Source organism: Nilaparvata lugens, chromosome 6 (genome assembly GCF_014356525.2).
Source record: "Nilaparvata lugens isolate BPH chromosome 6, ASM1435652v1, whole genome shotgun sequence".
NCBI classification, from domain to species: domain Eukaryota; kingdom Metazoa; phylum Arthropoda; class Insecta; order Hemiptera; family Delphacidae; genus Nilaparvata; species Nilaparvata lugens.
Window position 1 is genome coordinate 44,062,290 of NC_052509.1, and position 16,957 is coordinate 44,079,246.

General features: G+C 34.6%; 1 protein-coding gene across 3 annotated transcripts in view; it reads left to right on the top strand.

Annotated features, from left to right (window-relative positions):
• Positions 1 to 16,957, top strand: part of LOC111051967 (serine-rich adhesin for platelets) — a 152,165-nt gene that overhangs the window by 101,153 nt on the left and 34,055 nt on the right. For all 3 annotated transcript variants that reach the window (XM_039430864.1, XM_039430865.1, XM_039430866.1), the window contains one exon: positions 14,295 to 14,353. In XM_039430864.1, the coding sequence (XP_039286798.1) occupies positions 14,295 to 14,353 (59 nt within the window). The remainder of the gene's footprint in view (positions 1 to 14,294; positions 14,354 to 16,957) is intronic.

Here is a 16,957-nt window from a genome sequence, read left to right on the forward strand (position 1 = left end):
CCAGTTGGTTAGTCTAATCTCACGCATATCACAATACGGGAACCAGCCATTCAAATCGTGTCCTATATTTAGATCCTCTGGTTCTGCTGGACCTATTTCGAGCTTTCCTGACTCAGGAACTTCTTTATAGGTTTGTCGGTCGGAACTATTGTAGCTCAAATTTTTAAAATACTGGGTGCATTTGTATTCTAGTGCAATATTAGTTTTCAATTATTCTCAAATCCACTTCATTCTATTGTCTTGGAATTCTTATTCTAGTTATCATGATAGTTTTGTATAGGTGTGAATTGCAGCCTCAATCACGTCTATTTATTACGTACCCTGAATGAAAATATCTATTCATGTATTAAGAACTATAACGGTGCATTTTGATACACCTCTAATTTATTTTTAAAAAGGATTGCTAGGTCTCATTGAAAGAAACCAGAAACATTATCGTCAACTGTATTATCAGTCGAATGGAATAGATAAGATAATATAACGACTCTAAATGATTATATGGTTATTGGCAACAGTACGAAAATGGAATTCATTTCTCAATTATTTAATAAATATAATAATAAAGAATCGAGGCTAGTTTCTTTGGTAATAGCGCCTGTCGGCAACATCAACAGCGGTCAAGCCGTGTATATCTGAAATTCAGTCAGATATCTTCAAGCAAAATAATTGCAAGCATACAGTACTCAATAAAACGAGGACAAATAATGGGTTTTGTAAATTCTAGCATGCCAAATAAGGGACATAAAACGTTTCAGAGAACACAAAAATATTTATTGTATCAATACCGGTAAACAAAACATATAAAAATTATAATAAAAATAAAGGGAAATGGGATTTCATTTAATGAGCGCAGTAATACAGAAATACATTTTGTACAAGAATTAGTGATGCACCAATCAGAGTCTACTATTTGGTAGGCGCTAAAAGTATATATTTCAAAAAGCCACCATGTGGTCATTTTTAAAATTGTAAAAATATGTTATCATTGTAAAATGTATGTATAAGTGTGATTTGCATGGGGCCGGATTCGAATGTGAAAAATATTTGTTTATTTTAATATATTATGTCTTTGTATTGCGAACTATTTGCTAGAGCCAAATTACGTCATAAGGATTTGGTGAAATCCACCAATCATAGCAAAATATTATATTGTTAGCAAAATAAATACCATATTGTCTTGCACAATATTTAGAACCCTTATATTTATCTATATCTTCAGCATCTATAATTGCGGAGTCATCCAGAGCAGCTTGATAAAACGACAGCAGTTTGCAGCGATTGATAGCAGAATTTTATATAAGCTCCTTGAAGAGCTGGTAAGAACACTGTGGTATTTTTATTTCAGCAGGAGTGAACGTAAAAACTCTTTAATCTCATTTGCTCTACCGATTACTGCCAGCTGGGCATATGTACCCCCAAAAAGGACGTTACAGAACATAAAACGCGACTTGGGAACTATAACTAAACTAAACTAATAACTAAACTAAAAACGGGACTACAAAACTGATTTATTTTCAGGAGGAATCTTCTTTTGTAATCGGGTATAAAGTTAGTTTATTTTCAATTAATCTTACACTGTTTCACTGATCTAGTACAGTTATTATTCTAATGAATGCTCACTACCTATTTTTCACTGCAGTTCCAAGAATAACACCATATTTAAGTCTAAGATGGAGAAAATGTTGTGCCTCCACTATGGTTGTAGTAAAGTGAATGCAAACTTGAATAAATTGTAAATACTCACTGTCATAGTGAAAGTATGACAGTAAATCCAGCTACCTAGCCAATCGCTACTACGCTTTCCTGTCAACGTTTGCTGACAGATTGTAAGCAGTTATGAGGTGTATTTAGCCGCTTACAGCCGGAAAATCCCCGTAACGGCGCAGAGTTGACATCGATTCGTTCAGCATGAGCTGTTTTAGTGGCGGCTGAAGAGCTGAGTGGTGACAGCAGAAGCAAACTTAGGCATCTGATTGGTTGAAGTTGAAGCTCGCCCATGACCCATGACCGTCGCGATCTCTGTTCGGCCATGACGTGGGCTTTGACCCCCAAATCTCGACACTTCGACACTCCATTGTTTCAGGCGATTGATAAATTTAGTGCCTATTTATTTTTGTCTGCTGTTGAGACCAAAGTGGGAAAAGAACTAAGGGTAGGCCTACAGTATTGAAAATCAGAGTTCTTATATTTAAAAGAAGAACTCAATAAAAACTGCTGATTTGAAATTCCCATCATTTTCGTAGGTGTGCAAGAAAAATGTAATAACTCTTATTATTATAGTATACTACTATCCAAAAAAATAGAATGAATACATTAATATAATACCGTATTCGTTTATTGTTGTATTGTTGATGCATTAAAGTGCGTACAGAACAGGTATTTGTTATGTATCTTACTGTTTCTAGACAAATACATAGATTAGATAATAAGCATAGCATCAGTTGATTGAAAACCAAATGTGTGTGCTCGAGGCACATAAGTCTGTACGCACCTTCAGAAACATTATATCGGATGTGAATACTATATAAAGAAGAAATTGGTATAAGGAATAGCTAAAATAATTTAAACATTGTAAAATGGTATAAAGGCGGATAAAGCAGTGTTATATTGTCCACCATAGTCGCCCATTGTTAATACTATTATTGAACTATATTGTGAAGGGCTGCTCTAACATACCTGCTGAACCTTTAAAATTCCTTTTTAACCTCTCCCTTGAATCAAATATTTTCCCTGATAAGTGGAAGGTATCTAGAATTGTTCAAATCTTAAAGTCTGGTAATAGAAATCTTGTCAATAATTATCGTCCTATTTGTATATTGAACTGTTTTGCGTGACTTTCAGTATGGATTTGTTCAAGGTAGATCAACCACCACCAACTTGATTGAATTTACTCAGAGAGTCTCGTTGATTTTAGATGTTGGTAGGGTTGATGTCGTTTACACTGACCTGTCAAAGGCATTCGACTCCGTGAATCATTCCATATTGTTGAAAAAACTATCCCTATTTGGCTTTAGCATGTCCCTACTCTCCTTTTTCGAGACTTACCTTGATGGCAGAAGGCAGTATGTACAGATGCTGAATTACCGGTCACATTGTTTTGTGAATACTTCTGGGGTTCTTCAGGGATCGAACTTGGGACCATTGCTTTTTCTGTTATTCATTAATGATTTGCCTAATGTCATAAATCACTCAAATGTTCTATTATATGCCGATGATGTGAAGCTTTTCAGAAGAATAAGTGATGTTGTTGATTGTGAGCTCTTGCAGAGTGATGTGGATGGTCTGTGTGGGTGGTGCGTGACTAATGGATTGGATGTGAATGTGGGAAAATGCAGTGTCATGAGGATCACCAGTCAGAGAAACATTACATTGAACAACGCTCCGTATCATATTAATGGCATAATTATTAAAGAAGTAGATAATTTCAAAGGCTCAGGAGTTGTTTTCGATCACAAGCTCAATATCTCTCTGCATGTTGAAAGGGTTGTGAATAAGGCATATCAGCAGCTTGGTTTCATCATCAGAACATGCTCACATTTCAACAGCATATGGACTCTGTGCTATCTCTTCAAGACACTTATTCGTAGCGTTCTGGAGTATGGTTGTGTGGTTTGGAACCCATACCAGAATTCACTGATACATCCTTTGGAGTGTGTTCAAAATAGATTCCTTAGATATTTATATTTTAAAAAGTTCAACAATACATGCCCCTTCGACTTTCCCACATCACAAACCAGAATGATGTTTGGTGTGGAATCATTAAAATTGAGACGTGATTTTAGTATGCTCTTGTTCGTTTTTAATGTATTCAATGGCAGAATCAGCTCAATGTTTTTGCTTTCCCAGTTAAATGTGTACATTTCTGCAGTGCCTCGCCGCTCCAGTTTTAGATTATTTATCCCTTATTGCAACACTAAATCATCAGAACTCTCCCATGTATAGATCATCATTTATTTTCAATTGCTTCTCGGATCATCTCGACTTGTCATTCGCTTACAGTCGCTTCCGTAGGGATTGTAGGCGACTTCTGCAAGTGTGACTGCCGAGTGTTTTAATGTGTCTCTTGTCTGTTGAGTTGATGTATGTTTTTTTTTTTTTTTGAATCCACTTTTGCACTAGTCCTCGAAGGTATGATTAGTACAGATTCTGTTTTATTTTTTATCTGTTCATTTCTTTTTTTTCTATTATTTTTCCTCTTCTTTCATTGTAATTTGTCAGTATTCTCTTTTTTATTTACTCTTACTATGTATAATGAACTATTGTAATTGTGTTGTTATGGAAGCAATTTTCGGGAGAAATCCTGTATGCTTCCATGTTTTTCATAAATAAATAAACTTGTATTGTTTTTTTGACCGTTCGTACTAAAGAATATATTTGGCTATATTTGCAATAATAGATTTATTTCTCCACAGCCAGATGCATAATGGTTCTCCATCTGTTTGAATTTTTTTCAAACTATGTAGTCCAGCCAAATAGTCGTTTTTCAGGAAACTGCTCCAAAAGAATTTTTCTCGACGGTTTTACATGTATTCTGGGGCGCTGAATTCGAATCTGAAATTTGCTGACACACCAGAGGGCTTCACCCCCAAAACCCCCTAAAATTTCGGACTTTTTTAAATTTATCCATTTAATCACGAAAACTTCGAGTTTTTTGAAAAAAATCATTCTCTACAAAATTAAAGATAATAAAATTTCCAATTTTCACATGATACGCAACTTTGAATATGCGAGACTGTGTAAATGATTAACGTATCACAAATTTTTCGCATACTCAAAGTTGCGTATCTTGTGAAACACTTGAGATAAAAAATCCAAAAAGTAGTCAAGGTTGTAGACAATTTTCTCCTTTTTTCACTCTCATAAATCGTTTTTCTGATTCCAATACCGTTCAAAAGTTACAGCCAATTGAAAAATGAGTATTTTTATTTTCTAATTTTTTCTGCGATTTTACTGTTATTCAAGAGTCTCTGAAATGAGTAAGATACATATAATTGAAACTTACGATTGGTCTCAAATGAAAGAGAATTACATGCACTATAAGCTATGTTGCCTTAAATCCATCTTGCATGACTGCTTATTATCGAAAAACTGTCGAGACTGTGAAAATGATGAAAATATCGCAAATATTTTCTTGATTTATGATTGAAAATATTTCTTGATTTTATGAAACAAACGTATCTTACCTCGCGATTATATTTTTACAAAATTCATTTACCTCACATGAAAGAGGAGATTCTGTTCTTCAAATGAAGACCAAGTACCATTTTTTATCATTTTAGTTAAATATGGGCTTAAATACACTAAAGGAGTATTTTTTATTTTTTCATCAAAATTTCAGTTATGATACATGGTTTTGAACCGCCTTGACAAGCTGAGAAGAATGAGCTGTAGTACGAGAAAATCTGATCATTCTGTCAAAAGTTATAAGTGTTTGAAGTTTTGATCCTTGGCTTATCCTTATGACATAACCAACCCCCCCCACCACTAGGAAATACTGAAATTAAATGTTTCTAATGATTCTCATAGAAAATAACCCTCGTGAGATGACTTCAATCCAAATATGTATGGTTTTGTTAGGAAGGCCTTTGTACATTGTAGGCCGTTGTTATCGTTGTACATTGATTAATATTATAATGAAAAATATGTATTTTGGCTGTAGGACATGATTTTCTATTTTTGGGTGTATTCCCCCTCCCCTCCACTACTAAATTCGAAAATTCCCAAGGAATCCTGTTCAGAATTAATTGTTCTTTCATGTGATGTGTGTTTTTTTTATCTATACTAGAAAAATATCCAAGTTGTATAGGGTAGAAGTGGTAGGTTTGCATAATTTTGAAAACCCTTTAAAAAATACCCCTTTTTGAAAAATCGTAGCTCCGGAACCAGGAAATGGTAGAATCCTGCGCGACCACTTAATTTATTGGAAATTTTATTATCTTTAATTTTGTAGAGAATGATTTTTTCTCCAAAAACTCGAAGTTTTCTAGATTAAATGGATAAATTAAAAAAGTCCGAAATTTTAGAGGGTTTTGGGGGTGGAGCCACCCTCTGGCGTGTCAGCAAATTTCAGATTCGAATTCAGCGTCCCAGAATACATATAGAACCGTCGAGAAAAATTCTTTCGGGATGTTTCCTGAAAAATGACCATTTGACTGGACTAATGAGTAATTTAAAATAATATATTTTCTTGAATAATAATTACAATCGTCTTACCTTTCAATAATAGTAAAAGAACATTCAAGAAGGCAAGCAATGGAGACTACGAAACTTGGTACTCTCAACCAGTGAGTATGAGAGTTGTTAACATTCTGATTTATTTTTGTCTTTCATAGCTTCAGCCAATATACGATAAAAAATATAGTGTAGGAGATAAAAAATATAGTATGGTGATTTTAGTAGACTAGGTTTAAGAAGAATGAAAAGTAACATTTAATTAGTATTGCATTCTTTAAGCCGGAGGCTCATGTTCGCAAATGATTGGCTGGAGATGGTTACACATGATTTTCATTCCTGCAATAGCATGCGTGCAACATGCAAGAGTGTGCATTGCTTAACTGCAATCAAAATTGCATGCTCCTCCCTTTCACCTCAAGTGATAATTGCAATTTCAAGGTCAGAATCAGTGCCAAGGTATTAATAAGTAGTGCAAGCTCAAAATCTGTATTGCCACAATGGAATTCTATTATTCCATAGCAATACTCAGATAACTTCCACTGTAATTTTTAATAACAGTATTCCCGCACTAAAATTAAAACTCTGGTGTACCAAACAATTTGGAATTTTGAGATTGAGCATCCACCCACAGTTCAAAAGGACTAGTCAAACAGCTTGCTCATCTAAAGAAAAACATTATAAGAAATTGCATTCTGCTCCTCATCCTCCATTTTCTGATTCTGATTATTTGTTATTACAAATATTCTAGGTCTTCATGCCCTATAAGCATCAATGTCTGATGACAGTCAAATGTCACGTGTTGAGGTCATGGAAAGCATCAATTTATTAGCGAAATTTGCTAAAAAAATAGTTTGCCTCATTGTGGCTTTGTGTAGTACAGTGATCAAAAATAATATGGCGAACTAGCTCTAGTTTGTATTAAAAAAGAAAATAAAAACTAGTGAGGGTGATACTATGATAATATTACACTATTGAGGCCATTTTCCATTGTAGACTTTCCGGTAACTCAGCTGGGGCTCAGCAGGAACCTTATGGCTCTCACAATAAATTGGTAAGGCTGCTGTCGCCAAACCTAGAAGGAGAACCACCCACCGAAAAGTCTCAAGCTCACTTCTGTGTAGTTGGTGAAAACCCAACAATAACGTTTAATGATACAGTCCAATAATCAGCCGTTTACCGATAACGTCACCGATCGTTTTTTTACTTTCTAACTGTTAAGCCGGCTTGTTTCGCGTCTCCATTGAAGGATATCCTGCCCTGTCTAGGCGGCCATTCAGCCAAAGTGCATGCACCAAGCAGCGATCGTTCATAAAAATAGTTAGTGTCGTCATTACGGATGGTCGGGGCAGGTTTTTGTGGTGTTTGTCCGAGGAGTAGGAGGAGGAGGTCGCACACTGGGCTTTTGTTTTGAGCGGACGAGGCGAGTGTTGTCGTCGTCGTCGGCGGCGGCGAGTCGAATCGGCGAGGCAAATAATTTATGGGGAAGCTTGTCGATGCCGATCGACAATTAGATCGGCAAGAAGAGATGCGGCGATAAAGAAAACTAGAAATAAAAGAGGAAACCGACCGCGAGAGTCTTGTTGTTTCTCAGGAGGAATTCACGCCTCTGGACTCCATCCTCTCCGGCCCTAACTGGATGAGTTTTTCTGTTCCTTTTTCACTGCTCGCAATTCCAGTAGCGTCAAGTTATTTCGGCTGGTTGACCGAGCTCCGTGTAAACAGCTATTTACAGTGTTTGCGGCGGGAGAGGGTCTGACTGCTTGCTGCTTCTGTGCTACCCCTACCCAGGATGCAGCTCACGCAATCTGCTCTCAATGGATAGCTCGCTCGCCACTCGCCATACATGTTGCCATCTTCACAAAAGTATTGCTGGAATTCGATCTTCTTTTATGTACTCGTGTACTCTAATGAAGCTGTAACGGACCACGAAATTTAGTTTTGATTCGATGCCTTAGTTCATCAAAACAAAATTAACTATCTTCTCTCACCGTTCCCATCACAGTTGCAGATACGGTACTCAATGACGTTATTTTGAAATCGTTCAAAAAATTGTACAAATTCAATAGAAAACATATCGTAACAATAGAAGAATGTGTTTATTTCTTGACTCATATGATAACAAAAAGAATTACACTTTATTGTACTGTCTTCTCTTGTCGTTCCAATTGCAGTTGCAGATGTTCAATGATATCATGGTTGAGCTCAATGACGTTATTTTGACATCGTTTCAGAATTGTTATAAATTCAGTAGAAAAATTGATCGGACCATTATTAGTAGAGCTTTCAATCCAGGTGCAATAAAAGTTTAGTTGATGATTTGTATAATTATAATTTCACTAGCCGTTAGGCTCGCTTCGCTCGCCATGTCCGTCTAGACAGGGGGCTCCGCCCCCTGGACCCCCGACTGGATCGTCCAAAAATGAGATCAGCGGGCCCGCTTCGCTCGCCTGCATTTTTCATTTGAGCAGGCTTCATTCCATCAGAAAGTCTAAGTATTGAGAAAACGCAGAAAAGCTGAGGAAAACGCTAATTTTGGGCGTATCTTTGATGAAATATTAAAGTCACCTCATCACAAAAATTTTAGACCCTAGCTAAACCTCTGTACCAAATTTTAACATTTTCTGTCTATTACTTGATGAAAGAAATGAGAAAACGCTAAAAAACGCTAATTTTGGGCGTATCTTTGACGTTATTGCAAATTCCTTCTAACACAACATTATTACACCCTAGCTGAGCTTCTGTACTAAATTTGAACATTTTCTGTTCATATGTTCTCGATAAAACTGGAAAAACGCAGATTTTGGGCGTATCTTTGAAAATTTTTCCAAATCCGTTCTTAGTGCGCCTCTGAAGGGCCAACTGCACATATATATATATATATATATATTATATATATATATATATATATATATATATATATATATATATATATATATATATATATATCAATACAGAAAAAGACATTGAAACCACTGATGTGAAATTTGTGAAATTGCGAAATTTCATCAACTTATTTTTTGCTACTAACTAAAATTATTAGAAACGTGGTTGCAACTGGTCTTAAATATGGCTGAAAGAAAAGTAACTGTTCTTAATACAATCATTTACTATTGCATGGGGATATAATATTTCCACTTTTACAAAGAAAACTCTGTATCTTCAAGATTGTTTAAGCTTCTTGTGAAAATTTTAGTTTTAAAGGGTAACTAGTCTTCAATAACATTGATCTTTTGGTCCCAAAATTTTATAGTTTTTTCAAAGTTATGAATTTTCCAATTATTTGTAATTAATTTAATTCAATTTAGAAGTATTTTTTAATTTAAAAATGATTTTTGTGTGTATGGATTGTGAATTGAGTGTGTAATTGAAGAATTTTGAAGTGGCACACATAACCTCTAGCTACATTTGGACTGTTTTATAAATTAGAATTGGAACAGTTTTGGGAGTAAGCCTGTGGTACTTTCCTGTAACTTGTATACTTCTGAATGATTGAATAAATGAATAAATCTTTGACCGTTTTGATCTGAAAATGTATCACAATCTTCTAGAATGCCTAACAAAGTATCGTTTTAAATTGAAATTTCTCTTAGACACCCTCTATTTTCTGCAAACTTACATCGCTTATGTATTACTGTTATCCAATAACCACTTGGAATATCATTGCTCTATTCAAATATTATTTCAGCTATCGATGGAACAAAAGAAACTGATTTTCAAAATCTGTGTCACTGTCATATAATGTCAGGCTTTTCAAACAAATACTGGAGAAAAATAGTGAAAACAATCTGAAGTTGTATATCATTTCACATATCACGTTTCCTCACTCCTTCAGCCAACAAAAGGAAACTTGTTCTCCATCTTGAATGCGGGCGGCCCTGTTATTTACCAGAATAAAAGATTCAACTGTAGCGGTGACTTTCTCGATGGTGACAGGGGACATTTGCATGACAAAGGTTAGGTGTGAGAAGTTGTGTTCTTGGTGAAGTGCTTCGTACTTAGATCTAAGAATAGATGGAAAAGAATTCTCGAAAATAAATTGAAATTATATCCTTGAAAGTAGTGGTTTATCCCGTTATTAGATTGTTCAACATCTATACAAATACATTGAAAATGCATAATTTCAAGGGATAAAGACGTTATGTACAATCCTTGTGACTTCTTGTATGAATTATGTTCAATCTTATCCATGAAAACATATTATTCATAAATGAGAGAAATCCAGATTGCAATAATTAATTGAAGGATTTGATTAGGCGATTGCTTTTGATATAGGTGAGTACTTTACCACTTCTAGAATTTATGAAGGAGGCTTCATTCAAATAGTAGCTTATTTTGTGAAAGGATTCTCAGAGAACATTCCGTTTGAACATTTAGGGCCGATTTCCGAGCTCGGGATTTAGCTAAGCTCTAGATTTCCTTTCTAGGCTTTCCGAAACGGGGCGTAGTCGCGTAGTCATAGTCAAAGTCACGTTTTAATTCAATTTCGAAAAACTAGAAAATTGAACTCAAAATAAAATAAAATAAAGAGAAAATAGTGTAAAGTTCCAGCTATGTTGAATTATTTGGGAATGTTTCTTTTCGTCAAGGAAAAACGTTTCCAATTATAGAAATGAGAAAATAAATATCTGTGTGTATGAGTGTATGTGCGTCTGTGTACACGATATCTCATCTCCCAGTTAACGGAATGACTTGAAATTTGGAACTTAAGGCCATTGCAATATAAGGATCCGACACGAACAATTTCGATCAAATGCAATTCAAGATGGCGGCTAAAATGGAGAAAATGTTGTCAAAAACAGGGTTTTTCGCGATTTTCTCGAAAACGGGTTCAACGATTTGATTAAATTTATACCTAAAATAGTCATTGATAAGCTCTATCAATTGCCACAAGTCCCATATCTGTAAAAATTTCAGGAGCTCCACCCCATCTATGCAAAGTTTGATTTTAGATTCCCAATTATCTGGAAAATAAGCTAGAAATTCGAGAAAATGTGATTATCCAATTGCAAACTTTTGGCAACTGTTGATTCTATCTATTAATAATGATTCACTATGAAGAGATAGCAGACCTCGTATGTATCCAGCTTTATTGTCCTGTCACCAGCTGGCTCAGATCTTTGTTTATAAGTAGACTTGAGATGCGCGTGAACACTAGCTTCAGGTGATCAATTTTCATAACGGCAAGGAAAGTTGTGTGAATGCGCCACACCAGATTTTTCTCTTTTGGCTTACTTTCTTCACATCAATAATCAATATGAATAGCATAAACCTGTAAGTATTTTATTTTATATATTTTTTATTTTGTTCACAAAAGAGTTGCTAATCAGGACCTTGAACCTCACCTCGTCGCCAAGTTGAAGGCGCCATCTTCACTAGAGTCCCTCCTTGAATATTAAAACCCATCCTTCTATATTTAGATCTCGATTCACGTAATGGATTCGAAATACTGGACTCCGGTGCTCTGTGACGTTTAATTATTTCCCCTGTCTGAAATAACTCTGTGGCAACTAACGATTGTTTTTATTGTTTCTGATTTCTTTTGATCCAATTGTAGATGAATTGATTTTTTTCTTCAAGCGGCATCTGTTTTAACTCCTATATTCATGACAATTATCATTGCGGCAAGTCAATATTGAAACACTAATTGACTGCAAAATTCACACTCAGAGTAAGCGAGAGTATGCTACACTCATATTAATTATTATTGATGTGAAGAATTTAAGCGAAAATAAGAGAATAATCAGTTAAGGGAGATACAAAAAAGATAATCAGAATGTATATATAAATACTTTGATCGTTACTTTTATGGTAGCAGAAGTGAAAGGAAAATTAAAATAATATAAAAAAATGTTTTGAAGTACAGTACAGCAGCTATAAGCTTGAGTTGAATCGAAATATGAAAAAGTTCTATGGGAATGTTCTTTCAGATTAATTCCAAGAATTATAACCATGGAATTCTAGGAGAAAATTTACATTTTGGGATTCTGATGGTAACAATATCACTGGTCACTTTGAGGTGATATCTTGTATGATTTATCGCAACTCTACCAATCCTTAGAAAACTTAGAAAGCTAGATGAATCCATAAATGAAAAACTAGAATCTAGATGGCATGAATCTGTATTCTGTAAATCATAAAAATGTTTGATACATTACTACTGTGTGATTTCTCTGTTGTTATTTCTCTATCAACATCATTCATAATTTCTTACTTGGAATTATAATGTATTTATCTTTCTTCTGATGAGGTATTCTAGTTGATTTCAATGTTTTTTCTCTTGTATAGGCCTAAAAAACATAAATAGTTTTTATTAGATTATTTTTGCTATTGTTTATCAAATTTATTCTAAAAAAATCGTACATAATTCATCATTTTTTTAGTTTGAGGGAGGGTATCCAACAGAAAAGCCAATATTATTTACAGATCAACTCATCATTCCTCCTTCAATTTTTCTTTCTTTATTATGGTCTTATAATTCTATTAATTGGAAAGTTCGTGATAAATTGTTCTATTGGAATGATCATCAATCATTCAGTTTCACATTTGTTCTATTTTAGAAACTGCCATCACCGAGTTTTTTATTGACTCGCAAGAAAACTTAGTTTTTCTTTGCATTGTAGAATGGAAAGTGTCCATTGTTCCTGGAGAACAATCTGCACCTGATCTCGTTGCTTTGCAGCTGAAATATGTATCATGATAATACAGAATATCGAATCAGAGAGCACTGAATCGTCAAATTACAGTTTCACTAGTCTCCTGTATAATGCTGTGTCGAAAAATCTTCATTAAGCCTTTAATCAAGGGAGAAGCTGGGAAATGAAGATGGGTTGTAGATGACATGAAATATGCGACAATGTAGAGTCGTTGTAGTAGAGATCCCCTTTCGGGGATCGATGTAGAGTAGTTGAAAGGTAAACATACTCGTACCTAACATGAATAGCCTCCAACCAAGTCCTCCGATTAGATATTTAGATTTGTGTGATAATCATTACAATATTTTTCTTTTTTACTCTAGACAAATCCGTGAAGATTTTTTCAAAAGATCTTCTTGCAATAAGGATAACAAACAAATGTGTTCGATAAGTAAAAACTTTTATGGATTAGCTTTCATCACATTCATGCACCTCAGAAATCCATGGAATGCGGAAACTCGTTGAACCCCTGGCCGACTGCCAATTTCCATACATTTCGAAAGTGGTGAAGAAATACAGAACTTACTTTTGGTGACAGTTTACGGACAGATCCAGAATGAAATGTCCAACTAGCGTTGTGGTCTATGATCCAGACTACTGAGTCGCGCCACTTATTTATAGAAAGAAAGTGGTCCACAGTCCACAGCGCTCCCAATCTGATCGAAACCAAAACCCATACATCATTGCCTACAGCCCACTGCCTAGGTAACCAGCATGGATTTAGTGGAGCGATGATAATTCAAGTAATTTAAAGGCTGTATAATTAGTTGAATGATTTATTGCTAGATGAAGAGATTTCTGAATGTCTGTTTTGCTCTCGAGTTAGCTTGGGAATTCACTATTAGATATTCGAATCAAAACTACGAGCAGCTGAGCAGCTCCCCTGAATCTTCTTCAGCAGGGCATCAATTCTGAAGCATCTTGCTTTCAACTCTTCACTTTATCATCCCATCATTCATTTGTAATGAGCTCACATTGTCTTGATTAGCTTCGTATCATTCCGTGGATTATATTAGGGGATAGCAAAATATGTTTTTTTTTAATTCGGAATAAACCCCCAGAATCTTCTTTATACTAGTATTTCGCTCTTGTCTTTTCACTTTTCACTCTAATAAGTAATTAATTGTAATTAGTTCACATTCTCTTAATTAGCGTTCCATCGTCCCTGAGTGATAAATATGTAATTGTCTGATATTTCTAGGCAAATGAATTGGGTCTTGACACAAATTTATTCAAAACACTTACACTTTGACAAGAATTATTTCTCTTTCTCTGTAAGCAGCTTGTAATTTATTATTTTTTCAAGGTGCTAACTATTTCAATTGCAATCGCAATGAATGCCTTTTCAGGAGTTTCCCATAAACTTAATGGCATTTTCTATGATTTTTGAATCATCAATATTTAACTGTTATTTTTGTTCTGTTTCAGCCGAAAAAATTCAATTGTTCTGCGAACTCAACTGTCAGTGCGAGTCCACACAATTATTGGTGAGTTGTTAAATATATTTCCTCCCATTCACGATTGTTCAGTATTAAAGCTTATTATAACAATATTGCGATACAGATTCCTAGTTGTATTGTTTGTACGCAAAAATTTTTCTATGATGTTACATCGACCACCAAGTACCGTGATTACTATTATGATATTACTATATTTTATTCATACATTTATTCAAAACACATAATCAAGTCAATGATGAATCAACAGGAATATCTCAAAATTGTTGCTTTCCCAAATTTTATTACAGTTTTTTTGTCTTGTTGATATAATTTAAATCCTCGTTCTGGAATAATCTGAGACAAGAAAAGCAATCTCCACAATTTGTCAATACGTTAGGATGCATCTGTAATTGAGATGAGAATCGCGGATGAGAGATTTCAAATCATTATTGAGATTACAAGCTTGTTGCATGAAGTCGTGTGCAAGATGAAGCTTTCCTGAAGCCTTGACCTACATCACTCACCTGGATTGGCGACTCAGACTCACCTTTTCTAAAATAAGCCGACGTTGCGTCGCTCAACTCACTCGAAAATAAATAGAACAACCTCTCTCAACAATTAGCCGGTTCACTGATGATGGGATCATGATCTACGGTTGGCTTTGTCTCAGCTAAACTAGAGCATTTAGTTTCTAAATTATTTCTGACAGTTATGCATTACTTTCTCAATCGTCGATTGATTTATGGATTTTATTAGTTTGATTTGGACTATTTGGAGTAAAGTTATATTGTTCAAAGCATGGAAGGAATTTTGAGAGATTGCAGCTAGGATTTATTCTCGTTCGAGACGAAAAACCTGTTGGTACTTGATAATTAAACCAGTTGAATTCCATCTTTCACTATTTTTGCCAGTATTCCTCGAAATAAGCAACCTTAGTGATTGGTTTGTGCTGAATAAAGGCAATAAAATGTTCCAGGCTTTTGAAATCAGTTGAACCAATAAGAGTCATAATTTTATGAAACTGATTGGTTCATTGTTCTGTATTACAAAATTATTAAAAATTAGTTTAAAACTAGATATTTCGGACCCTCAATGTTGACCTCCTTAAATATGTTTTGCTGACTTTCTGCATTCAAAACACTTTTCAATAAATTGCTTTCAATCACAATAAACTTGGAATGAGTGATCACTACAACCCTTCAGAAACAAGAAATGCTCTTCAACCCTTTTAATTGTTGTCCCTGTATATTGATCAATATGATTATTAAGAATGGCAGTTACAACAGACTACGTGTTTCTACCCACACGATTCGGTATGTATCCCTTGTTGATACTATCATATTATCGTTCCTATGTGTTGATACTTTGATAACTTGGTGTCATATCAATTTAGTTTTTCCTTTTACAGACCTCTGATAAAATATCAAAGACTAATACATTGTCTTCTATTGTTGTCTCGATGTGACAACTCACACTTGGACTGTGCATTTTTATGTCAAGTTCCGATGTTTGAACAGGGAACTATCCAACTGTCAATCTTTAAGAGTCTGAAAATTGGGTCATAATAATTTGGCTATTGATCCAGTTTAGTCCGATGTTCATTATATAAATAAACGTCATAAGAGCCCAAATAATGGCGATGAAAACTATTACGTTAGTGGTGGTGTTGTTAGTGCTTCGTCAACAGTGGTCTTCTATCCACTAAACAGACTTCGTGTGATATTTTTGTAGATCCTCCCACTACTCTTCGCTGACCGGTATTTTTCACCTCATGCCAAATCTTTTGAAAGTTGTATGAGTGTTACAAGTGAGTGTTCTGTACGGAGATCGTTCAGTTTTCCACACTTTGTGAGCTCAGTTATGACTAATGATGTGATCAAAACCTACGTCATCAAACTTCAAGGTCAAAATAAAATTTGTGATTTAATTTGAAATTTCAGTGTCTTATTGTTGGAATAGTGAATAGGTGTTTGTGAAAGTGTTGAACCTTCTTTTCACCTATAAATATGCATATCATGTTATTTTCCAGAGTGTGTGTGTTCTCTTTCCTAATTCTTCTTGAGAATGTATTGGAAGAAATTCATATTTCTTCTATTGTGTATCCAGTGAAATCAATTTTAGTGAGAGAGTTTGTAATCCTTCGATCAATTACCAACAGTTAAGTGTATCGAACAGTATTTATAATTATATTAATATTCATTCCGAAGTTATAATTTCTTATCATGATTTTAACAAGTTTTATCCGAGAAATACATATTACCATTTTCCAAGTGCACACTGAATTTTGAAGTTACTGGAAAACCGGAATCTCTTTTTCTGTGAATCAATAATTTAATACCAATATTTAATATTATGATCCTAATATTCAGTGCCGTATTCTAATATTTAACTTGATTTGAAAATGACTTGGACAATAATCTCTACTCATATTTGATAATTATATAATAAAATACGTTGTCAATAATATACATTTTTGTCAAGTTTCACCAACGAATAACCAGCTATATCAGTGTAGCTCATTCAATAATAAACCATCTCTTAATTTAATAGGCTCACAATGAGGGTTTCCAGTACTGTATTAACAACAACATTTTAATTAAAAACTCATTCATCCTCAACAGATTGCGAAGACATTTTGGAAAGATTCAGGGT